This window comes from Theropithecus gelada, chromosome 3 (assembly GCF_003255815.1).
Source record: "Theropithecus gelada isolate Dixy chromosome 3, Tgel_1.0, whole genome shotgun sequence".
Classification (NCBI taxonomy): Eukaryota; Metazoa; Chordata; class Mammalia; order Primates; family Cercopithecidae; genus Theropithecus; species Theropithecus gelada.
In genome coordinates this window covers 54,505,757-54,530,698 of record NC_037670.1, presented here as the reverse complement: position 1 = coordinate 54,530,698, position 24,942 = coordinate 54,505,757, and the positions used below count along the sequence as shown (strand labels likewise).

Sequence of the window (24,942 nt, the reverse complement as noted above, 5' to 3'; positions counted from 1 at the left end):
GCCTCGCTGCCGCCTTGCAGTTAGATCTCTGACTGCTGTGCTAGCAATGAGGGTGCCTCCGTGGGTGTGGGACCCTTGGGGCCAGGTGTGGGATATAATCTCCTGGTGTGCCATTTGCTAAGACCCTTGGTAAAGCACAGTATTAGTGAGGGAGTTACCTGATTTCCCAGATGTTGTGTGTCTCAATTTCCGTTGGCTAGGAAAAGGAATTCCCTTCCCCCTTGCACTTCCCAGGTGAGGCGATGCCTCGCCCTGCTTCAGCTCTTGCTGGTCGGGCTGCATCCATGGACCAGCATCAACTGTCCAACACACCCCAGTGAGACGAACCCAGTACCTCAGTTTAAAATACAGAAATCACCCGTTTTTTGTGTCACTCACACTGGGAGCTGGAGGCTGGAGCTGTTCCTATTTGGCTATTTACATTTAAAAGCAATGGCTCTCTACTCCCTGAGCACTGGGCTATAGCACTCCTGCTTGCTCTCTCCTGGTGGCTGGTATCCTCTCTTGACTCCTACACCATCTTTCCCTGAGGCACAACCCACAGCACAGAGCTCACAGCTGGCAGAACACATCTTAGGTTATCACCAACTGCCACAGCAGCACTCCAGTGCCACATTGCAGAGTGAAGCCTGAGCTGCAGGAGGAGAGCCTGCAGGCTTCCCAGGTAGGAATGCACCTTCACAATAATGGGAATAGGAGCACTGTTTCAGCCTCAGTTTCTATTTATAACAGAGATAAAGAAAAAATACTGCTGGATTTTCAGCATGAGTCCAGACAGAGATAGCTCCAAGAGCTCTGTGATAGCCCATCTCATTCACAGACATCATGGGATAGTAATGGGGCCTCTGAAACAGAAACCAAAAGAGAAAAACAGCTCTCACTCTGAGAAAAGCTGTATTGAGAGAAAAACAGTTAAAACCATCTTTTAAAAACACAGGCTAGATATATAAGTTTGATCAGGTCAGTCAGAAAATATTCCCCTAATCAATTTTTTTAAACATCCAAAGTACACAGCTACTCTCAGCATGAGAAACATGAGCATTATGAAGGGGTCGTATTCTCAGCTGACTTTTATAAGGATTCTCTTCCATCTCTGCTGCTCTCTCTTCTCCTAGCCATTAAATGAGAGATTTATAATGGAACATATTTGCCAATTTCCAAAGAACACGTCTTTTTTTTTTTTTTTTTTTGAGATGGAGTCTTTTTGCTCTGTTGCCCAGGCTGGAGTGTAGTGGTACAATCTCAGCTCACTGCAGCCTCCACCTCCAGGGTTCAAGGGATTCTCATCCCTCAGCCTCCAGAGTAGCTAGGATTACAGGCATGCGCCTCTATGCCCAACTAATTTTTGTATTTTTAGTAGAGATGGGGTTTCACCATGTTGGCCAGGTTGGTCTTGAACTCCTGACCTCAAATGACCCGCCTGCCTGGACCTCCCACCACTGTAACTTTCCAACGAAGAACTGGAATATTACTTTATTCATATAGTGGAATACATTTGAGTTTGCATCATGGTGAAATGTAGAGCCATTATGGTTTTTGGGTGGCCAAATCATTCTTGTTTACTTTTCCTGTAATAGCAGCATTCCAATTTAGTGAAATGATAGACACTAAAATCATGTTTACCTATAATTAACTTTACTGGATAAATTAGTAAGCATGTCATACTAATACTACTGTAATAGTTTGGTAGTAAATTTTATTTGAATATTAGATATAAACATCTAAGTATATATAATGTACTAGTCATAATGTACATAGGATTTTAAAAAATTGTCTACAACCATAATTCAATTAAAACACTTTTTATTTCAAAAGTATGAATATAACATTATTTATTATTTATTTATTTTTTTTTGAGACAGAGTCTCACTCTGTTGCCCAGGCTGGAGTGCAGTGGTGCAATCTCGGCCCACTGCAACCTCCACCTCCCAGGTTCAAGTGATTCACCTGCCTCAGCCTCCCGAGTAGCTGGGATTACAGGCATGTGCCACCACACCCGGCTAATTTTTGTATTTTTTAGTAGAGACAGAGTTTCACCACATCGGCAAGGTTAGTCTTGAACTCCTGACCTCAGGCGATCCACCCACCTTGGCATCCCAAAGTGCTGGGATTACAGGCGTGAGCCACGGTGCCTGGCCGAATATAACATTATTAAAATGACTAAGGGATTCATTAAAAGTAAATATTTTACAGTTATATTCACACTAGTGTATAAAATACTGTTTAATTTATATGAATGCAGTTTGTCTACAAACACTACATATAACTATGCTAACTGTACTCAAGAAATAAATATAAACCAAAGCACAACTACAGACTCCACTGTTCACTTCATACACTGAACAATGCTTTTGCAATAAAAGTACTTCAGCCTGCAAATATTACCTGATTACCTTGGATAATCTGTAGTCTATGAAAGGAACATAGTATCTTTTAGTCTTTATCATTTTTTATTGTTAAATTTAATCCTATCTTCATGTTCAACTTATGTGTGCTCTTAAAATGAACTTTAATCTAAACAAATCTGTGTCTACTTTAAGAGACAACAAATGGAGAAAATAAACCTTTGCCAAAGCAATGAACTTGAGGTCCTAGATAAAGACAATCCGAAGTCAAAAACAGTGACAAAGGTTTAACTGTTAATATGATTTATGTATCTTTCAAACAACAGAGAAAAAACATACATATAATTTAAATGCTTTAAGGAAAAATCAATTAAGCAAATATACTCCTGGCCGGGTGTGGTAGCTCCCGCCTGTAATCCCAGCACTTTGGGAGGCTGAGGTGGGCAAATCATGAGGTCAGGAGTTTGAGGCCAGCCTGGCCAACATAGTGAAACCCCATCTCTACTAAAGACACAAAAAATTAGCCAGGTGTGGTGCTGTGTGCCTGTAACCCCAGCTACTCAGGAGGCTGAGTACACTTGAACCCAGGAGGCAGAGGTTGCAGTGAGCTAGCTCGTGGCATTGCACTCCACCCTGGGCAACCAGGCAAGACTCCATCTCAAACAAAAAAAAAAAAGAAAGAAAGAAAGAAAGAAAATATCCATCCTCCCTTTTTTCACGTGGAGAATAAAGCTTCTTATTTCTAATTTGTATTTTCCATTATAACAGCCAGGTCTCTGGACATGTTTTTGAACTATTGGACATCTTAATTTTGCACACCATGTGCACTTGAGATACGTTTATGGGGAAAAAAAGTAGAAGAAAGGTGTCATTAAAAAGAATCCATGGGTGTGTCAATCAAGAAAAATGACAAGAAAAGTCTCAATCATTTTAGGAAGTTTATTTCCCAAAGTTAAGAATGCACAGCCAGGAGAAAGGCCTGTGTCTTTCTCCCAAGAAAATTTTGGGGGCTCCAAATTTAAAGGGGAAAGGATGAGATACTAAGAAGTACAAAACTGTTATGTAAGAGGGAGGTAGGGAAAAATAGTCATTGATGCCATTGTCTGGCTCAGTGAATCTGCATTTTTTTTTTACATAAGATGACACAGACAAATGGGGCAGAGGAAAAATGCAGGTAATCTGCATTTTTACATAAGATAACATAGACAAAGTGGGGCAAGGGAACAATCAGATATGCATTTGTGTCTGGTGGAACCTATAAAGATATGCTATCAATTTACATTTCCATGGTAAAATTTTTATAGAAACACCTTAGGGCAAAGATCTTGCAGCTCACTAGAAATTGTCTTGTGGGCAAAATATGGGGGAGTCATGTAACTTTTCATCTTGTAGCCGTCTTGTTTAAGAACCAAAAGGGTAGGTGGGTTTGTGTGACCCAGTTCCCAGACTAACTTTTCTTTTTGGTTTAATGAGTTTGGGCTCTGAAGATTTAATTTTCTTTCACAGGTACACATGAATAAGCCAAGTTCTAAGAGATCTATAAAGATATTTAGATTCTGACACAATAATTGTGGGAGACTACAACACCCCACAGACACTATTAGACACATTTTTGAGGCAGAAAATTAATAACGATATTAGGACCTAAACTCAATACTTGACCTAATAGTCCTAATAGACATCTACAAAACTCTCCATCTAAAAGCAATATAATATACATTCTTCTCATCACCACATGGCCCATACTCTAAAATTGACCACACAATCAGAAATAAAACAATCCTCACCAAATTCAAACATCCCAAAATTATACCAACCACACACTCTGACCACAACTTGATAAAAATGTAAATCAATACAAAGAAAACCACTTGAAACCATACAATTACATGGAAATTAAACAACCTGCATCTGAATAACTTTTGGGTAAATAATAAAATTAAGGCAGACATCAAAAAGTTCTTTGAAACAAATGAGAACAAAGTACAACATACCAGAATACCTGCAACACAGCTAAGGCAGTGTTAAAAGAAGAATTTATAGTACTAAATGCTCACATAAAAAAGTTAAAAAGATCTCAATTTAACAACCTAATATCATAAACAAAATGAGAGATGCAAGACAAAACCAATTCCTAAGTAGCAGAGGGCAAAAAATAACTAATCTGATCTGTACTGAAGGAGATTTAGATGTGAAAAACTATACAAAAGATCAAGAAATCCAGGAGTTAAATCTTTGGAAAAAATTAGTAAGCTAAATAAACCACTAGCCAGATTCATAAAGAAAGAAGATTCAAATAAACACAATTAGAAATGACAAAAGGGACATTAACCCTGACCCCACAAAAATACAAATAACTGTTGAAGTCTACTATGAACACTTCTATGAACACAAACTAAAAAATCTGAAAGAAATAGTAAATTTGTGGACCAATACATCCTCCCAAGACTGAACAAGAAAGAAATTGAATCTCTGAGTAGACCAATAACAAACTCCAAAACTGAATTAGTAATGAATAGCCTAGCAATCAAAAAAAGTCCAGGACCAGAGAGATTCACAACTGAATTCTACCAGATGTACAAAGAGGAGCCGGTACCATTCCTTCTAAAACTAATCTAAAAAAACTGAGAAGAAAACACTCCCCTTCAACTCATTACATAAGAACTCCATCATTCTGACACCAAAACCTGACATAGATATAACAAAAAGAAGAAAACTTTAGGCCAATATCCTTGATGACCATTGATGCAAAAATCTTCAACAAAATATTGGGAAATTAAATTCAACAGCACAACAAAAAGCAAATCCACTATGATCAAGTAGGCTTTATCCCTGGGATATGAGGTTGGTTCAACATACACAAATTAATAAATGTGATTCATTACATAAAAATAAAACCCACCAGATTATCTCAATAGATGCAGAAAAAGCTTTCAAGAAAATTTAACATCTTTCACGTTAAAAACCTGCAACAAACTAGGCATCGAAGGTACATACTTCAAAATAATGAGTTCTCTATGATAAACCCACAACCAACATACTGAATGGACACAAGCTGGAAGCATTTCTCCATGAAAACTGGCACAAGACAAGGATGTTTTCTCTCATCACTCCTATTCAACATAGAATTGGTAGTCCACACCAGAACAATCAGACAAGAGACAAAAACAAAAGGCATCCAAATAGGAAGAAAGGAAGTCAAACTTCCCATTTTTTGCAGACAACATGATTCTATATATAGAAAACCCCATAGTCTCCGCAGAAAAGCTCCTTAAACTGAAAACTGAAGCAAAATTTCACAATACATAGCAAATGTACAAAAATTAGTAGCATCCCTGTACATCAATAACATCCAAGCTGAAAGCCAAATCAAAAACACAATCCCCTTCACAACTGCCACAAAAAGAATAAAACATCTAGAAATACAGCTAACCAGGGAGGAGAAAGACCTCTGCAACAAGAATTACAAAACACTGCTTAAATAAATCAGATATGACACAAATAAATGGAGGTTTATTTTATGCTTATGGATCAAAAAGATCAATATCATTAAAATGGCCATACTGTTAAAAGAAATTTACAGATCTAATGTCATTCCTATCAAACTACCAAAAACATTCTTAATAGAACTAAAAACAACTATTTTAATATTCATATAGAACCAACAAAGAGCCCGAATACCCAAGGCAATATATATATATATATACACACACACACACACACACATATATATAAAAGACTCATAGAACAATGAAACAGAATAGATAGCCAGTAAATAATGCCACAATGCCACACACCTGCAACCATCTGATCTTCAACAAAGCTGACAAGAGCAATGCGAGAAGAATTCCCTATTTAATAAATGAGGCTAGAATAACTAGATAGCACTATGTAGAAGATTGAAACTGGATGCCTTCCTTACACAATATATAAAAAATCAAGATGAATTCAAGACTTAAATGTAGAACTTAAAATTATTTATATATATATGTTTATATATAAAAATAAATATTTACTTTTATAAATATATATATTTAATGTCTCTCATATATATATATAAATATATATATATAACCTGAAAATAACCTAGAAAACTCTAGACATAAAAACTGGCAAAGATTTTATGATGAAGATACCAAAAAGCAATTGCAACAGAAGCAAAAATTGACAAATGGGACCTAATTAAACTAAAGAGCTGTTTCACAGCAATGGAAACAACTAAGTAAACAGACAACCTACAGACTAGAAGAAAATATTTGCAAACTATGCTTCTGACAAAGGTCTAATATCCAGCATCCATAAGAAACTTAAACAAATTTATTAAAAAAAAAAAAAAAGCAGCAGCAGCCAGAGGTGGTGGCTCACGCTTGTAATCCCAGCACTTTGGGAGACTGAGGCGGATGGATCGTGAGGTCAAGAGATCGAGACCATCCTGGCCAACACGGTGAAACTCCGTCACTACTAAAAATACAAAAATTAGCTGGGTTTTGTGGCACGCACCTGTGATCCCAGCTACTCGGGAGACTGAAGCAGGAGAATCACTTGAACCTGGGAAGCGGAGGTTGCAGTGAGTCGAGATTGTGCCACTGCACTCCAGCCTGGTGACAGAGCAAGACTCTGTCTCAGAAAACCATAACAAAAACAACAACAAAAAACCAAAAACCTAATTAAAAAGTAAGCAAAAACATGAACAGATACTTTTCAAAAGAAGACATACATGTGGCTAACAAGCATATGAAAACAAAATTCACATTGTTAATTATTAGAAAAAGGCAGAGATACCATCTCATCCAGTCAGAATGCCTATTGTTAAAAAGCCAACAAGAGATGCTGGTTAGGTTGCAGAGAAAAAGGAATGCTTATAAGTTGTGGGAATCAGGAGGTCGGGGAGACCACTGGGTGGAACAGGAAGATTTTATTTAGGTGGCCACCAGCCCAGCAGATAAACATCCAAAGGCTGAGCCCTGAACAAAGACAGGGCTTGACTTTTATACATGCATCCAGCAGGGGCGAGTCAGGTTTTTGGCGCAAAACCTGTAGGCGGGAAAGCAGTCTTACAGAAGCAGAACAAAGGCAGTTAATCATACTGTGACAGGTTTTACAACAGGCTTTGCAACATGAGCGTACCTTACTTAAACATGTCTTGTGACCTTGCCATGCTACAGAAAGAAAAACAGGAACTTACAAAATCTTTAGAATTGCAGAAATAGTTACAAAAATAGTTGTGAGAGCAGAACAAAGAATAATGGTATGGGGAGAGAATTTCAAATGGGGAAACTGATAAGGAGAACTTGTTTTTCTCATCCCTGCTCCTGAAGCCCATTCTTTCGGGGCCCCTGTCTGGCCTTGCAGATCATTATCATAGCTCCAACAGGACTTTGGAGTGAGTCAGACTGGTCAGGGAAGGACTTGTTTTCCCTTTTATATTTCCTGCTTCATTCCCTCCTTTGATACTTTTTATAAGTAAGGTTTAATAGAAAGCATCACTATCTTCATTTAGTTCTTCAAGAGGAAGTACCTATTTTCTTGGCAGGGGTTGATACTTAGGGCCATTAGTCAAGTGGTAGTCTGTCTGTCCACAAGAGCCTCTATGGCTGTTTGGATATTTTTGACAATGAGGGGTAAGAGACAAGGGAGTGCAAGGCAGACTCCCAATATGGCTAGAACTACTCATACTAAGGTTTTAAATCCTCCAAGGGATGACAACCAACCTCTGAAGAGGGAATCTGGAGACTATCCTTTCCAAGACTGAACTGGGATGTGGGCTAACTTTTGGATTTTTGCAGTTATTTCTTCGATGACCTTTCCATTGTCATCAATTTCCAGGCAGCAGTTAGTTAGGTTGAACTTTCCGCATACTCCCTCTTCCTGGGCTAGGAGGTAGTCTAAAGCCAGTCTATTTTGATAAATGGCATTTCTCATTTTTGTGGCTTGCTGGGCAAGCAGATTCAAGGCCCCTGCAGTTTCATTGGTAATGATTTCTAGTACTGCCTGCAATCTTATAATGCGGTTGAGCATGTAAATTGGGGTGCGGTATCCCCACATTCCATCTTCTGCCCAGGTGGCTGGGCCATAATATTGAATTATTCTTTCAGGAGGCCATTCATTTTCCTTCCAATCTCCCAGAGTTATGCCTCTTCTGCTTTTCCTTTTAGTTTCATCATAGATGGGGTATCCTAAGACTTCTCCCTGTTTTAGGGGGATTAGGAAGAAGGACGGCCTAATTGTCCCCAGTACACAGGCCCCTGACCACTTAGCTGGCAGCTGTCGATATGCCCGTGGCCCACAGATCCAGTAGAGGCCAGAGGGTGCCTGCCAGGTATTTGGAGCTTCAAGTTGGTACCAAGAATGGTTTAAAGATGGGAAACGAGAGAATGGGCTTGGGTGCGGTGATTCAGAATTATTGCTTTTGCCCCTCCATAAAGTCTTTCCTAGTGTCTCATTGTAATATTGTTGTCCTAGGCAAGTTAACTCTCCTACTGGGTCTGTAAAGGCCTTTCCCCAGCGAGCAATACAGAATTTTCCAATAATGGAGGTTTTTAAGAACCAGATGCTCTGACTTGACAGTGCAGGTTCAAGGGAAGAGGCAGTTAGAGTGAAATTATCTTGGGGCATTAGCTCCCTTGCTTCCCACGGCCATTGGTCTCCCACGTTCGTTCCCCCACAGACATAACATGAAGCGACGTGCAGGCTGCTGGCTATGTTTTCAGCCAGTTGGGCGAATAAATTTCTGGCCAAGGGAGGGGACTCAGGCAATTTCTGGTTAACATGCTCATAGAATGACTCGAAAACTCGGAACTGTTGGGTTGAGCGGGTCCGAGTTTTCTTTATTACATATAGATAGACATAGGCTCCTGGGTCAATTTCTTTACCGCTGACTCGTGCCCCTAGTGGTGCTTTTAAACCTGTTGTCCATATGGGCTGATCTGGCTCTAAGATGGTAAGATTTACAGAATTGCAAGTGCCTGTTTTACAATCTGGTTCCAATGATATTTTGGTAAGCATAATTGGCCCCAGTGATTGCTGGCTGCTGGACCACGTTGTGCAGTCCCAGCAAGTTGTTACTGGGGAATCAGTGGAACAAGCAGGGGGTGCACACCTATTTTTATGGCAGCTACTATAGTACTCCATGGAACTGAAGATTACGGGAAAGAGTGAGCCCATGGATGCTATCCGGCAAACATCAAAGTATAAGGATACAACACCCTTGCTGGAGGGAAAGACCTTGGTTTGGTTTAGAAGATCCCCTTCCTTTGACCCGACATGAATTTCAAACCAGGTCCCAGGTGAAGACTTAGGGTCATAACACACATAAGGCTGGCCCTTTCCTGGGTCACAGACTGAGTAGGTTGTCTGGTTGTGAATACAAGTTCCTAGGCAGGTCCCAGCACACTCATAGTAAGTGTGATACAACAGGGTTTTAGTCATGATGCTCCCCGACCATGTAGTGTGGGTGCAGTGGAGGCATCCCTCCCAGGGTTCTCCTTTTAACATGGATAAGGGAAGTAGCAAGAACAAAGTGATGAGTAGCATGTTCACACCCAGCATAGACAGAAAAAGCTTTTACCCAGGGGAGAAGGCTGAGCAGTGACAGCTTAATAGCAAAATAATTAGTATTACAAGGAAAATTACTGGACTTCAGATTTCTAACCACATTTACTTCCCTGATGATGACTCAAGCTTCGGCCGTGCATAGACTAGTCAGCCTCCGGGGTGACTAGAGCAGGGCTGTTGTCTCCTCAAGCTTCAGCCGTGCGTGGACTGGTCAGCTTCCGGAGTGACCAGAGCAGGGCTGTTGTTGTCTCACTGGCACCTTGGTCCTGTCGTAGAATCAGCTGGGTTGTATGGTCTAGGTCCTGTCGGCTGGTCCACTTGTCCTGGGCTGCTAGTTTCAGCTGACTGGATGGATGGATCCAAGGCACAATTCCTGCAACTTTAACAACAGTGGGAATAGACAAGATTACAGTATGGAGACCATCCCATATGGGTCCCAGAGTGGTTGGGTTTTATTTTTTGACCCAGAGAGTCCCCGGGTTTAAAGGGGTGTATTGGATCTATCACACTATGGGCATTCTTTCCTGGACCCAGCTATGGACACTTTCCATGGCTATCCCCAAAGCCTGCATTTGCCTCCTTAAAGTTAATTCCCCTAGTTCACAGAGATTACCCTTAATTTGACTTATGATTGGGGGTGGCTGGCCAAACAGTATTTCATAGGGCAAATACCCAGCTTGTTTGGTGGTGGTGCACCTGACTCAAAGGAAGACCATGGGCAGGACTTGATCCCATCTCAGAGGGGTTTCTTGGCAATATTTCTTCAGAAGCTATTTGAGTGTCCAGTTCATGCACTCTACTTTTCCTGAGCTCTGCGGCCAGTAGGCTGTGTGTAATTTCCATTTTATTTTTAACAGCCATGTTCCTGAATTATTTCAGCTAGAAATGCCAGTCTGTTGTCTGACCCTAGAGTCAGAGACAGTCCAAATCTGGGGATAATGTTTCTTAATACTATTTTAGTCACTTCTCATGAGTTCTTGCTTCTGGTGGGGAAAGCCTCGGCCCATCCTGAAAAGGTGTAGACAAGTATTAACATGTACCGATAGCCCCCTCCCTGGGGCAACTCGGTAAAATCCATGAGCAGGTTTTCACAGGGCATGGTTCCTATTTCCTGAATTTCGGGGGGCTGAGTGGCCCCTTGTCTTGGGTTGCTCTGGGCACAGGTTAAATATTGTTCACAAACAGCTTGGGTGATGGCAGTGAGTCGCGGCACACAGAAATGGCATCCTAGTAGCATTTCTAGTGCCGTTTTTCCCATATGAGCTCCTTGATGGAATTGCTTTACGAATTTGGGGGCCACCATTTTGGGAATGGCCAATCTCCCATCGGAGAATTTCTACCATTCTCCTTCGGTATATTTTCCAGTTTCTTGGACAAAACTGGCCTTCTCATTTGGAGAGTAACTTGGGACCTCCTGGAGGGGAGGCTCTGGGAGGAGGGGCATAACTAAGGCTTCTTTTTTAAAATGAGGTGTAACCACTGCTGCCCATTTTGCCTCCTTGTTTCCCTTTGTTTCCTTTTGCCTCTGACATGCCTGCCCTCTAGTGTCCCCTGCCGTGCATAGCTGCTACTTCCTCTGGGACCCATACAGCATCTAAGAGCTGTAGAATTCATTCTTTGTATTTTATTTCTTTGCCCCTGGCAGTTAAGAGTCCTCTTTCTTTATATATAGCTCCATGAACATGCAGTGTGGCAAAAGCATATTTGGAATCCATGTAAACATTGACCTTTTTGTCTTCTGTCAGCTGGAGAGCCCTCGTTAGGGCTACTAGCTCTGCCTTCTGGGCTGATGTTCCAGCAGGCAGGGGCTAAGCCTCCACCACTGAGTCTAAGATCACCACTGCACACCCAGTCCAGCAGACCCCTTCCAGCTTAAAACTGCTTCCATCTGTGAAGTATTCTATATCTGGGTCCTTAAGGTGCTGGTCTGTAAGGTCTCCTCGACTGGAGAATACCTTGTCCACTGTTGCCACACAGTCATGGAAGATGATTCCCGGTTCAACTGGGAGCAGAGTAGCTGGTTTAAGGGTGTTCACTGTTTCTAAAGTTATGTGGGGATTTTCGCATAGGAGCCCTTGGTATTGAGTCATCCTTGGGTTTGATAACCAATGCTGCCCTGTCTGATCCATTAAAGTTATAAACGAGTGTAGTACCCGGATGGTCAGTTGTTGCCCCAGGGTCAGTTTGTCAGCTTCTTGTGTCAATAGGGAGGTAGCAGCTAGTGCTTTACAGCAAGGAGGCCACCCTAGCGCCACAGAGTCCAAGTGTTTAGATAAGTACGCCACTGGGCGATGCCATGATTCTGACTTGAGTCAGGACCCCTATAGCCATTCCCTTTAATTCACAGACATACAGAAAGAAAGGCTTAGTTGTATCTGGCAGTCCTAAGGCTGCAGCCTGAGTTAGGGCTTCTTTGATTTGTTTAAATACCTTCTCCTGGTCAGTCTTTCAGAGGAGGGGTTCATTTTCACCCTCCTTTGTGGCTTCATATAAGGGCCTAGCGATAAGTGAGAAATTTGGGATCCAGATATGGCAGAACCCTGCTGCCCCTAAGAATTCCCCTATTTGGTGCCAGGTGGTTGGAGCTGGCCGTGCACAAACAGCTTGCTTTCATTCATGGCCAAGCCGGCGTTCCCCTTGGCTTACTATGAAGCCTAAATATTTGACCTTTCATGGCAAATTTGGGCCTTCTTTTTGGATACTCTATACCCTGCTTTCCATAAGAGATGGAGGAGGTCCTGGATTCCCAGATAACAGTCCTCTTGGGTTGGGGCTGCCAAAAGAAGGTCGTCTATGTACTGCAACAAGGCGCAGTTGTCATTTGGTGGGATGTATGCCTTGAGGTCTGAGGCCAGTGCTTCCCCAAAGATTGTGGGAGAATTCTTGAACCCTTGTGGGAATCTAGTCCAGGTGAGCTGTCCCCCCATGCCCGTGACTGAATCATCCCATTAAAATGCATAGATGGGCTAACTGGTGCCAGGCAGAGACAGAAGAAGCATCCTTTAAGTCCAGGACTGTAAACCAGGTGGCAGTTGCTGGAATAAATCCCATTAAAGTATACAGGTTTGGTACTACTGGGTGTATGGTCACTGTAGCTTGGTTTACAGCATGTAAGTCCTGCACCAGTCTATACTCATCAGATCCTGGTCCTGGCAATGGTTTTCATACCAGCAAAAGTGGAGTGTTCCAGGGTGACTGGCATTGGATTATGGTCCCATGGTCATAGAGCCACTTTAAATGCTTATAAACACCCCAAATAGCCTCTTGGGAAAGTGGGTACTGACAAACCCGAACTGGAGTTGCTCCCAGTTTCAATTCTACCACTACCAGTGCCTGATCTACAGCCAGCCCAGGTGAGTGGTCTTCAGCCCAAGCTCCAGGAATTTGATCAATTAGCCTAAATAATAATTTCTCTTCCTCCTGCATACAAGGCTGCATTGGTGCCTGTACTTCCTTTGTGTATAGTCTCCATTCCTCAGCCTATGGGATGGTGAGGGTTAACACCATGGCCTTTGCTTGAGTTAGGCTTAAATATCTCCTTGTGACCCAAAGGTAATCTGTGTGTGCAACTTTTGGAGTAGGTCTCTTCCTAGTAGGGGCACTGGATAATTGGGGAAATATAGGCATTTATGTTGGACCTCTCATCCTCTGATGACACACCTCCTTGGCTGACAAAACAGCCTCTTCTGTGGGACGCCTGTAACCCCAACAATAGTTGTATGATCTTTAGATAATGGCCCTATGGGCTGGGTCACTTCCGAGTGTTCAGCCCTGGTGTCTACCATAAAGTTCATTAGCTGGCCCCCTACTTCTAATGTGACCACGGGCTCCTGGGGGCCTAAAGAGAAGGAGCCCAGTCTGGCCTAGTCTTCATATTCTCCAGTTCTTGCCAGCCTGGTCAAGTCGGTATCTGACTCCCTTGGGACACGATAGCCCTTGGCTTGCAGTTTTCCAGTTTTATACTCTCTGTCATTTTCTTCATTGTCCTTTGGACATTCACCTTTCCAGTGTCCCCTCTTTTTGCACTGCGCACATTGATCCCTACATACTCTTGGCTGACTTTCAGGTCTCTGACCTGAACCCTTCCATATCCGCGGCCATGTCTGCACCCTCTCACGACACTACTTTCCCTTTCTGTGAGGGTTGCCACTAGCAGATTGGCCTTTTTCTTAAGTCTCAGATCAGGCTCTCTGTGTCTCCTGGTTATGGTTAACGTATATCTTGGTGGCCACTTCTAAAAGCTGAGCGGCACTGATGCCCGTGACAACTCTCTAGCTTTTGCAGCTTTCCCCTGATGTCTCTCTGGGCCTACCCTACAAACGCTGTGTTCACCATGTGCTGGTTCTCAGTAGCCTCAGGGTCAAACGGGGTGTAAAGCCGGAATGCTTTACAGAGTCTCTCATAAAACTGACTAGGACTTTAATTAGTCTCCTGCAGCACTTCCAAGATTTTCCCCATGTTGACTGCCTTTTCCCCACCTTCCTTTAGCCCTTGCAGGAGTGCCTCCCAGTACCTCTGTAGGTACTATAATTGGGCTGCATCATTTGGGTCCCAGTGTGGGTTGGCTTCTGGGAATTGGCCCTGAGCATATGCCTGGACATTAAGTGTGCCTTCTGGTGCACTGTGTTCCAGCCAGCGGAGGGCTGCCTGGCTCACCCTTTGGCATTCCTCGGTGTTAAAGAGCATCAGGAGGAGCTGTTTGCAATCTGGCCAAGTTGGATTTTGTGTCTGAAAAATGAACTGCATCAGATCTGTGAGGGCTTGGGGCTTCTCCATGTAGGAGGGAGTATGGTGTTTCCAGTTTAGGAAATCAGTGGTTGAAAAAGGCTGGTAAATAAAAGTCAGTTGTCCCCCTTGGACCTGCCCCTGTTCATAATAGATAAGTCCCCATGTTTCACGGAGGAGCATCTGCAACACTCTGGCGTGGCCAGATCGAAGGTGGTCTGCTTGATCATCCTGATTTTCCTTCTTGACCTCCTGGGGCGGGCGCTCAGATTTCTCCCTTTGAGGTGTAGCCTGGGGTGTGTCACCATCTGAGACTGGCTGTTCAGGGGCTGCCCTTGGTAAAGGGGAGTAGATTGGCACATAGGGAGGAGTGGTTTCTATCTCCTCTGGTGGTTCCCGCAAAACGGGTTTTTCTTGTAGCTTTGTCTCTGTAGCTGACGGTGAAGCTGATTTTTCTTTCACTTTAGGCTTGGCTCAAGCTATGAGCATTTTCCAATAAGATGCCAGGCAGGGCTACAGCCATGCAGGTCGAGTTTGAACTATATTTAGCCATGAGTCAATATAAGGAAATTGGTCTGGATGCCTTGGCTGTCCTCCGACCCCAGTCACCACCTTAAATACACGGCCAATTGTTTCCCTATCTATAGTTTCTTTGGCCGGCCATCCAACATTGAAAGAGGGCCATTCTATTTCACAGAGAGTTCTCAACCTCTGGGGGGTCAACTTGATCCCATAATCCCCCATATAATCTTTCTTAAAGTTCCTTAACATATATTCTAATGGGGTGGGTTTCGACGACTTCCCTCCCATTTCCTCCCAGTTATGGCATAACACACTCACTCATCCTTTTGCTTCAGACTGATTAGACCGTGTCCCTCGCAGGAGTATTTCAGACACCACTTAGCTTTCATGGAGGGTTTGTATAAGTCCTGAACACAGACCACTACAATCTATAAATTGTGGGGCACCTCCCTAAGCCATATGCCGTAGCCCCAGAGGACGTTTGCCACTAGTCCCAGTCAGTTCCACACTTCGCTCAGATCGTACAGTCTATGCTAAGAGACCTGCAGCTCCACACACGTCACTCACCACATTGGTTCCTTGTGGAACCATCTCTTTCACATGCATTGACACACCTCCCCATTTCCAGTTTCCTTTCTTAACCGACCTAGCGAGCCACTCTCACGTCCTGGGTCAATCGGGGTGTAAGTTTCTTCCAACTTTGCAAGCCCCTCTCATGTCCTGAGTCGGATTACTAGATACATCCCAGGAGGTGATCAGGCTCCCCTTCCGTCCTTATGGGATGGGTCCTGCCTTGAACCCAAACCTTACTGCAGTCCTGTAGTGTACAGTCCTGGAATCGTCCTGTAGCCCCTTAGGTTCCATTGCACTGTCAGGGAGGGGCTCCAGGTCGTGGGAGAGCTGATCTCCTCTCTGGGTTGAAGGTCTCCCAATGGTGCCTAGGGTCACGGGTCTCCCCCGGCCTGGGGCTCCAGTCCCACAGGCAAAGGAGAAAGTAAACCTGTAGTCTCCCCTCCTGGCTGGCTCGTCAAAATGTTGTGGGAATCAGGAGGCTGGAGAGACCACTGGGTGGAACAGGAGGATTTTATTTAGGTGGTCACCGGCCCAGCAGATGAACATCCAAAGGCTGAGCCCTGAACAGAGACAGGGCTTGACTTTTATACATGCAACCAACAGGGGCAGGTCAGGTTTTTGGTGTGAAACCTGTGAGGCAGGAAAGCAGTCTTACAGAAGCAGAGCAAAAGCAGTTAATCATACTGTGACAGGTTTTACAACAGGCTTTGCAACACGACCCTATCTTACTTCAACATGTCTTGTGACCTTGCCATGCTACAGAAAGAAAAACAGGAACTTACAAAATCTTTTCAAACTTGCAGAAATAGTTACAAAAATAGTTGTAAGAGCAGAACAAAGAATAATGGTATGGGGAAAGAATTTCAAAGGGGGAAACTGACAAGGAGAACTTGTTTTTCTCATCCCTGCTCCTGGAGCCCATTCTTTTGGGGTCCCTGTCTGGCCTTGCAGATAATGTTACCATAGCTCCAGCAGGACTTTGGAGTGAGTCAGACTGGTCAGGGAAGGACTTGTTTTCCCTTTACTAGTTTTTCCTTTTATATTTCCTGCCTTATATACACTGTCTGTAGTAGTGTAACTTAATTCAACCATTGTGAAAAGAATTGTGGGAATTACAGAACTAAACATAGAATTACCATTTGACCCAGCCACCTCATGATTGAGTTTATACCCAAAGAAATATAAATTATTCTATCATAAAGACACAAACACAAGTATGTTCACTGCAGCACTACTCACAATAGCAAAGACATGAAATCACCATGAATACCTATCAATGGTAGACTGGATAAAGAAAATATGATATGGCACGGTGGCTCATGCCTGTAACCACAGCACTTTCTTTTTGTTTTTGAGATGGAGTCTTGCTCTGTCGCTCAGGCTGGGAGTGCAGTGGCGCCATCTCTGCTCCCTGCAAGCTCCGCCTCCTGGGTTCATGCCATTCTCCTGCCTCAGCCTCCCGAGTAGCTGGGACTACAGGCGCCAGCCACCACGCCAGCTATTTTTTTGTATTTTTAGTAGAGATGGGGTTTCATTGTGTTAGCCAGGGTGTCCTCAATCTCCTGACATCATGATCCGCCTGCCTCAGCCTCCCAAAGTGCCTGGATTACAGGCATGAGCCACTGCACCTGGTCAATCACAGCACTTTCACAGGCCAAGGCATGTGGATTGCCTGAGGTCATAAGTTTGAAACCAGCCTGGGCAATGTGGCAAAACCACATCTTTACAAAAAGTACAAAAACAAAAATTAGCCAGGCATAATGGTATGTACCTGCAGTCCCAGCAACTTGGGGGGCTGAGGTTGAAGAATTGTTTGTGCCACGGAGATTGAGGCTGCAGTGAGCCAAGATCACATCACTGCACTTCAGCACCCTGTCTCCAAAACTGAATAAAATAAAATAAAATATTTAATAAAAACAAAATATGGTACATAAATATATTGAATACTGTGTGGGCATAAAAAAGAAGGATTGTGTCCTTTGCAGAAACATGGAAAGAGTTGGAGACCATTATCCTTAGAAAACTAATGCAGAAACAGAAGACCAAATGCATGTTCTCATTTCTAAGTAAGAGCTAAATAAGAATACATGGACACAAAGAGAGAAACAACAGTCACTGAGGCCTAGTTTAGGGTGGAGGGTGAAAGGACAAAAAGGATCAAAGAATACCCATTTGGTGCTATGCTTAGTATCTCAGTGACAAAATAATCTGCATGCCAAACCCCCCGTGACACAATTTCATCTACATAACAAACCTGCATGTGTACCCCTGAACCAAAAATTAAAAATTCATGGGTAGGAGATAGTGTAATGTACATGTAAGGACTGGTTTGTGCTACAGATAGTGGCCCAGGTGGGATTGTCCTCTGATTTATTTGTGTGTTCATGCAAGCAGATGCGATTATGAACAGGTAGTCCAGAACCCTAGATTGGTAGAGAAAACAGGCTGCTGCTGCAGATTCAGTGCCTGGGAATAGGAATATGTCAGGAGACTTGTAGACACTTTTGTGGGTTTTTGGCAAGAAACACCAGGATGAAAAATGCTGTAGTGAAATTCCTGAGGGTAGTGCCTAGTCCTGGGAGGGGTGTGGACACATCAATGTCTAGTGGGTGTATTTGTGAGTGGGTGGAAATCCTGAGGGGGCAGCGGTGGGAAAAGGGGGTTTGTTATAAGAGCTCCTTTCCTTTCCTCTAAGTTTTTAGTCCTCTCTCACAGTGGGAGGAGACCTCAAATCCCAGGACAATGGGCAGTGTGACAGCCTCTGTACAGGACAGCAGAGTCTCTCATTCCCAGATACCCAGAGTTCCATTCCAGGCCAGGCTTCTGAGATGTCTTTCTTCTGGCACCAAAATTGTAATGTTTGCTGAACACCAAGCAATTCTTCAAAATCAACACATTGTCTAAAATTGGAATTTTGGCCCCACTCAAGAGTCAGCACAGACCTTGATCCAGGGCTCAATCCCACAACACTGTCCTCACTGCAGATGCCAGTCACAAACCCTATGGGCCCATCTATGCTTTTGAGATACTGTTTAAAAATTCAGGACTCCCATAAATCTCTCAAGTTCAATAATTTTATAGAGCTACTCACAGAACTCAGCAAAACACTGTAGTTATGTTTACACATTTATTATACAAAATACAACCCAGAAAACTCAAGTGGAATAAATGTATAGGACAAAGAAAGGACGTGGGGAAAGATGAAGCACATGGATAATCCTGGCAAACAGCGTTAATAAAATTCTCTATCCTTTGTGTTCTCCAGGAACAGTTTATGGAAAGACACATCCTTTCACTATCACTTAGATGGTGCTCTCTTGTCCGATCTATCACATAACTAGACACTGACTCTGCACATTTTCTTCTTTGTTGTATTAAAAAATTAGCAAAATTTGTCTTCAGTGGTCAAAATAAAATGCTTTTTTGTTTGTTTTTTGAGATGGAGTCTCACTCTGTCACCCAGACTGGAGCGTAGTGGCACGATCTTGGGTCACTGCAACCTCTGCCTCCAAGGTTCAAGCAATTCTCCTGCCTCAACCTCCAGAGTAGGTGGGATAACAGGCACATGCAACCATGCCTGGCTAATTTTTATATATTTTTTTAGTAGAGACGGGGTTTTGTCATGGTGGCCAGGCTGGTCTCAAACTCTCGACCTCAAGTGATCCACCCACCTTGGTCTCCCAAAGTGCTGGGATTACAGGTGTGAGCCACTGCACCCAGCCTAAAATACTTCTTTTTTTTTTTTTTTTTTTTTTTTTTTGAGACAGAGTCTCGCTCTGCCGCCCAGGCTGGAGTGCAGTGGCCGGATCTCAGCTCACTGCAAGCTCCGCCTCCTGGGTTTACGCCATTCTCCTGCCTCAGCCTCCCGAGTAGCTGGGACTACAGGCGCCCGCCACCTCGCCCAGCTAGTTTTTTGTACCTAAAATACTTCTTAATGAAACTTTACTTAAGTTTATCTCCTTTCCATAGGCTCCTGAACTTTGAGCTACCCTCAGTCTGAGCCAACATACAACCCCATTTTATGTTCCTCCTAAAAACTTGCTGACTTCATGGTAAAACAATTTCTGATCTAAAATCTGATTTTTTTTCATCCTCCATTTGCTATTCCCCTCTGACCTTCTAATCTTTTTCGCTCCTAAGAAAGAAAGCCTCTATCTGTTTAAACTTTGCAATCCTTAAAGCTCTTATAGTTGGTACTTCCTTCTGTTGCAATATTCTTTTAGAATTCAATTTTTTCTTTTACATAAACCTAATTTAGCTCTATTTTACAAAGTGTAGAAACTGCCTCAAAACAGCAACAATTTCATCTTCAGTAAGACCTTCCCAATCCCATTCTATCTTAATGTTAACTGCATATGCCTGTGGGTCCCCAGCTTTCCAGGGCTCTGTAGCTTCTCTCAATATAAAGGTTTCTTCCATGACTGGGGTCAGCAGGCTGGGACATCTGCAGGGAAGGTTTCCTAGAAAGAACGAACTGGGCCTTTAATAACCTCCCTCCCCAGCTGGGTGCAGGGGCTCACACCTGTAATCTTAGAACTTTGGGAGACCAAGGATTACCTGAGGTCAGAAGTTTGAGACCAGCCTGGATAACATGGTGAAACCTCGTCTCTACTAAAAATATAAAAATTAGCTGGGTGTGGTGGCACCTGCCTGCAATCCCAGCTACCTGGGAGGCTGAGGCAAGAGAATTGCTGGAACTGGGAGGTAGAGGCTGCAGTGATCCAAGATCTCGCCACTGCACTCTAGCCTGGGCAACAGAACAAGGCTCTGTCAAGAAAAAAGAAAAAGAAAAAGAAAGAACGAACGAACCTCCCCTCTTTTTGCAGGCTCAATGTTAGCATTAGCTTGGGGTCACTGGGCACAAGCTTTAATTTCCATGTCAGAATTATTCACTTGGTTTTTGAAACTGAAAAATTCAGAAAAATTACTCAAACACAGTGTTTACATAAGGGAAGGAAATTTTAAGGTACTTACATTTCATACCTCAATAAGAAATACAAAAGCATTTCTTCCTTTAAGACAATATATTATTTTATTATTTCCATTAAAAATCATGTAGTAAACAGTTATATGGGAGCACTTCTAGGAGATACCAAGTTTCATCTCATAAAATTTAGCATTAACATCACATTATCAAGATGATAGGGTATAGAACAGAGGTATTCACTATAACAAATGTATCCTGCAAAAAGAGGAACTGATGTTTTCATGAATCCATGTAACTCACCAATTATCTACCACATTTTCTTGTGGAAATGTATTCATTTTCTATAGCCAAAACGGAAGAGAGATTTTCCCTATTCTTTTCCTTCGTAGCACTCTAAAAACTAAACCTTGGAATTCTGTTGGACGTCACCTAGTCATTAAAGAAACACACCTGGCTAGGCGCGATAGCTCGCACCTGTAACCCCAGCACTTTGGGAGGCCAAGGCGGGGAGATCGGGCAGATCACCTGAGGTTGGGAGTTCAAGACCAGCCTGACCAACATGGAAAACCCTATCTCCACTAAACATACAAAAAATTAGTTGGTGCATGGTGGCGCATGCCTGTAATCCCAGCTGCTTGGGAGGCTGAGGTAGGAGAATCACTTGAATCCGGAAGGCAGAGGTTTCAGTGAGCTGATATTGAGCCACTGCACTCCAGCCTGGGCAACAAGAGCAAAACTCCGTCTCAAAACAAAACAAAACAAAACAAAAACAAAAACGAAAATACACACCTGAGAAAATTTCTAAACTCGGTGTGGGAAAGAAAAAGGTAAATGAGTTTTGTTTTTGTTTTTGAGACAGAGTCTTCCTTAAATGAGTATTCTTAAGAAATGGAATATAGGATTAGATACTGATTTTCTTCTGATCCCTACCTCTTTTATGCCCTTTGTAAATATTTTCTTATCTTTTAAGTCCTACTAATAAAATGCAAGTTACAGTTAACCCAGGGAGCAGCGGTGCTCATTAAAAAATAGATGTGTCTGACTCATGTGTCAAGTCAGGCCACCCAATCACTTGAGAGATTCTCCCACCCTCATCCTGCTCACTTAAGTGCTCAGTGACCACCCTCTCTGGAGACACTGCACTAGGTCCCAGTGAGTGCCCCAAGGTGTATTTCACTTTGCAAGTTGTTGCACCATCTCACTAGAGCCAGGTTTGATTTTGTTTTTTTGTTTGTTTGTTTGTTTGTTTTTTGTCTTTTGGGATACTATTTTCTCTTTCAGAATTCTTGGAGAATCCAGGTGGCAGTAATTATTTGTGTTTTTCCCTCAATACCAACATCTGATTGGCTGACCAGCAATGCGTCTCGAGAAATTGAAGCCGGGTTGGTTTGAAGACAATCTTAACTTCTCAAAGGGTTTCCTTTTCAAAGGAAGAATATCCCAGGAGACTCCTTTCGGCCCCCGGGGCATCCACCTAATCCCTTGAAAGGCTATACTCCAACTTCAGGCTGTCCTATGTCTCCCATTCCCAAATACTAGGAGTTTCATTCCAGGCCAGGAGCTGAAATTTACTAGACATTCTAGCATACATAGCCACAGCGGATATCTTGATTTATCCCCAGACAGTACTGAAACCCAGAACCAGGGAAAAAACTGAAGGGTGGCTGAGGACACATTACCTTATAAAGTTTCCAAAGGGAAACCTTGACCCAAAAATATTCTGATAAGGTTTCTGTGCCTACAGGCAATAAAAGGAAAGGAGGCACTGAACAGTGTTTACAATACAGTGTCAGGGGATTATTCTTTGCTTTATTCTCTTGGGAAATATTTACAAACAGAAAACAAATCTTCTTAAAAATGCCATCCAATGCTTTGTAAAAAAATGATGAAAATATGGTACTAAGGCCGGGCGCGGTGGCTCACGCCTGTAATCCCTGCACTTTGGGAGGCCGAGGCGGGCGGATCACGAGGTCAGGAGATCGAGACCATCCTGGCTAATACGGTGAAACCCCGTCTCTACTAAAATACAAAAAATTAGCCGGGCGTGGTGGCGGGCGCCTGTAGTCCCAGCTACTCGGGAGGCTGAGGCAGGAGAATGGCGCGAACCTGGGAGGCCGAGCTTGCAGTGAGCCGAGATCGGGCCACTGCACTCCAGCCTGGGCGACAGACTGAAGACTCCGTCTCAAAAAAAAAAAAAAAAAAGAAAATCTGGTACTAAAATGTACACTAAAGTGTACATTAAAGGACAAATAGTTGATAATGTGAATTAGGGAGGGGAAATTGGCATTTGGGAATGTCAGAAGGAACTGGAAATTTAGTATTTTACTGCAAGCCAGAGTTAGGTTGGAGGAATGGGAAATGGGCAGGAGTCTTGAGACCCTGCTTGCGAAAGAAGTGAAAAATGCAGGGGAAAATCAGTCCCCTGTGGAGTGTGAAAATAATTAAATGGCAGGCAATTAGACTGAGGTGGCTCCAGTCCTAGGGTTGCTTCTTTCAAAAAAATCTAACTCGAATGCTTTTTTTCTAAAGTATTACATTGGGGGAAAATAAAATTCAGGCTTAACCAACTGTAAACTGCCAATTAACCTCTCATTACATGACCAGGAAATTTCCACCTTGATCGTACAAATTAAGAAACTACATAACTCTACCTAACCAATTATTAAATTTGCTTTCCTTTATCATGAACCTTATAAAAGTGTTTTCTTCAAGTCCCTTCCATAAACCACAAACTACAAAACATAGCTTGGTGCTCTGCAATTCTTGAATTACTCTTTAATTCTTTAATATTTTTGCGGTGACTTCCACAAATTTTAATAGAAAAAAAGGGGGACTGGGAACCCCGCGGACCAAAGCTCTTCCCATTCATGAACTCCATACCCCGAGTCAGTGTTCTCCCCTGACCACCGTCCCGTGGTCCCTGCACAATAATCGGGGAGAGATGCGGCAGTGGGGGCAGAGCTGCCCAGAGAGGACTCCAGGCCAGGGCACAGTCACTCCGCAGGGAGGAGACAGGACGCCCGGGGTCCCTGCTGCCAGCCCGGCCGCCATCCTATGGCTGAAGGGGACTGACGGCCGAGCTGCGCCAAGAAGAACTCTGGGCCGAGGATTTTGGAGCCAACTGCGGGTAGGCCAGAGTCCCGCCACAGCCACTTCCCACCAGTTCCAACCAGCCCCGCCCCTCTCTCGGGATGTCGGACCCGGCACTCTCACCATTTTTAGGCTTCCAGGGGGTCCTGGGGTCTTAGCTGTGCATCTCTCAATACCTGCAGGTAACGGGGCCACAGAGACTGGGCCTCTGGGAGCAGAAGACACACAACAGCGAAAACTAGACCAGGAGCTCCGGCTGCAGCGAGAGACAAAGGCCCCGCCAAATCCGGAAGCCGTCCTGTCTGCTCTTGCTGCCTGCCTGATTGGACCGGTCCCAGCCCAGCGTCCCTGATTGGATAATGCCTAGGGCCCCACCCCCTCAGGCCCTGATTGACAGAAGATGTGCTCAGATGCTGGGCTGAATGTAGAGAGAAACCTAAGCCTTTTCAGGCAGAGCTTCCTCCCTAAGCTGACCCAGGCCCTCCCCAGACGGCATTTGCCTTGTAAGGCAACCCTCTGAAATAAAATGTGAACCATATGTGAATTCCAAATTTTCTACTAGTTAAGAAGAAAGAAGAAACAGGTGAAATTCATTCTAACCATTTAATAACCCAATATATCCAAAATATTATTTCAGTGTATGAGCAATATGTAATTATTAATGTACTGTACATATTCTTGGAACTAAATCTTTAAATCTAACTCTATATTTTACCTTTGTAGCACATCGCAGTTCAGACCAGCCATATTCCAGGCATCCTGTAGCCACACATGGCCAGTAGCCACCACATTGAAGTGCAGCTCTGACGTCAGGAGGTTGAAGGGCCTGAACATCCCTTTTCTGCCAAAGGTGAGGCAAGAGCCTCTCCCTACCAACATCTCTCTTCAGTTCCAAGGATGAAACAGATACTGGCCATAAAAAGAGCAGAGGACAGCAGGAATAAAATTACCTCAGGTACTGAGGTTACAAGCACTGCTGGCCACCAGTTGCTTACCTTTCTTCAAGAGATTAGACAGTGAACAAAGAATGATGAGGTCACAGGAGAAGAAAACTCTATGTCTTTAGATCTGTATATAGTATAGACCTCCAATGTTTAGAAACAGAGAAAATAGAAAAAGGCAAACTCATTTTGCTGTTTGGCCTTGGCCCTAATGGTCAGGCTGTGGTTTTTCTGTTTTCTCCTGTTGTATGTGGTGCTGTGTGAG

The 24,942-nt window shown here is 43.3% G+C and overlaps 1 protein-coding gene across 1 annotated transcript; it reads right to left on the bottom strand.

Annotated features, from left to right (window-relative positions):
• Positions 1-7,331: 7,331 nt before the first annotated feature.
• On the bottom strand, positions 7,332-23,926 carry ERV3-1 (endogenous retrovirus group 3 member 1, envelope). Its single transcript, XM_025378449.1, has 2 exons — positions 23,860-23,926; positions 7,332-10,278 (listed from the first exon to the last, which is right to left on the bottom strand). Exon 2 carries the CDS (start codon positions 9,891-9,893, stop codon positions 8,079-8,081), a length of 1,815 nt encoding a protein of 604 aa, XP_025234234.1. The 5' UTR covers positions 9,894-10,278; positions 23,860-23,926; the 3' UTR covers positions 7,332-8,078.
• Between the last annotated feature and the right edge of the window lie 1,016 nt (positions 23,927-24,942).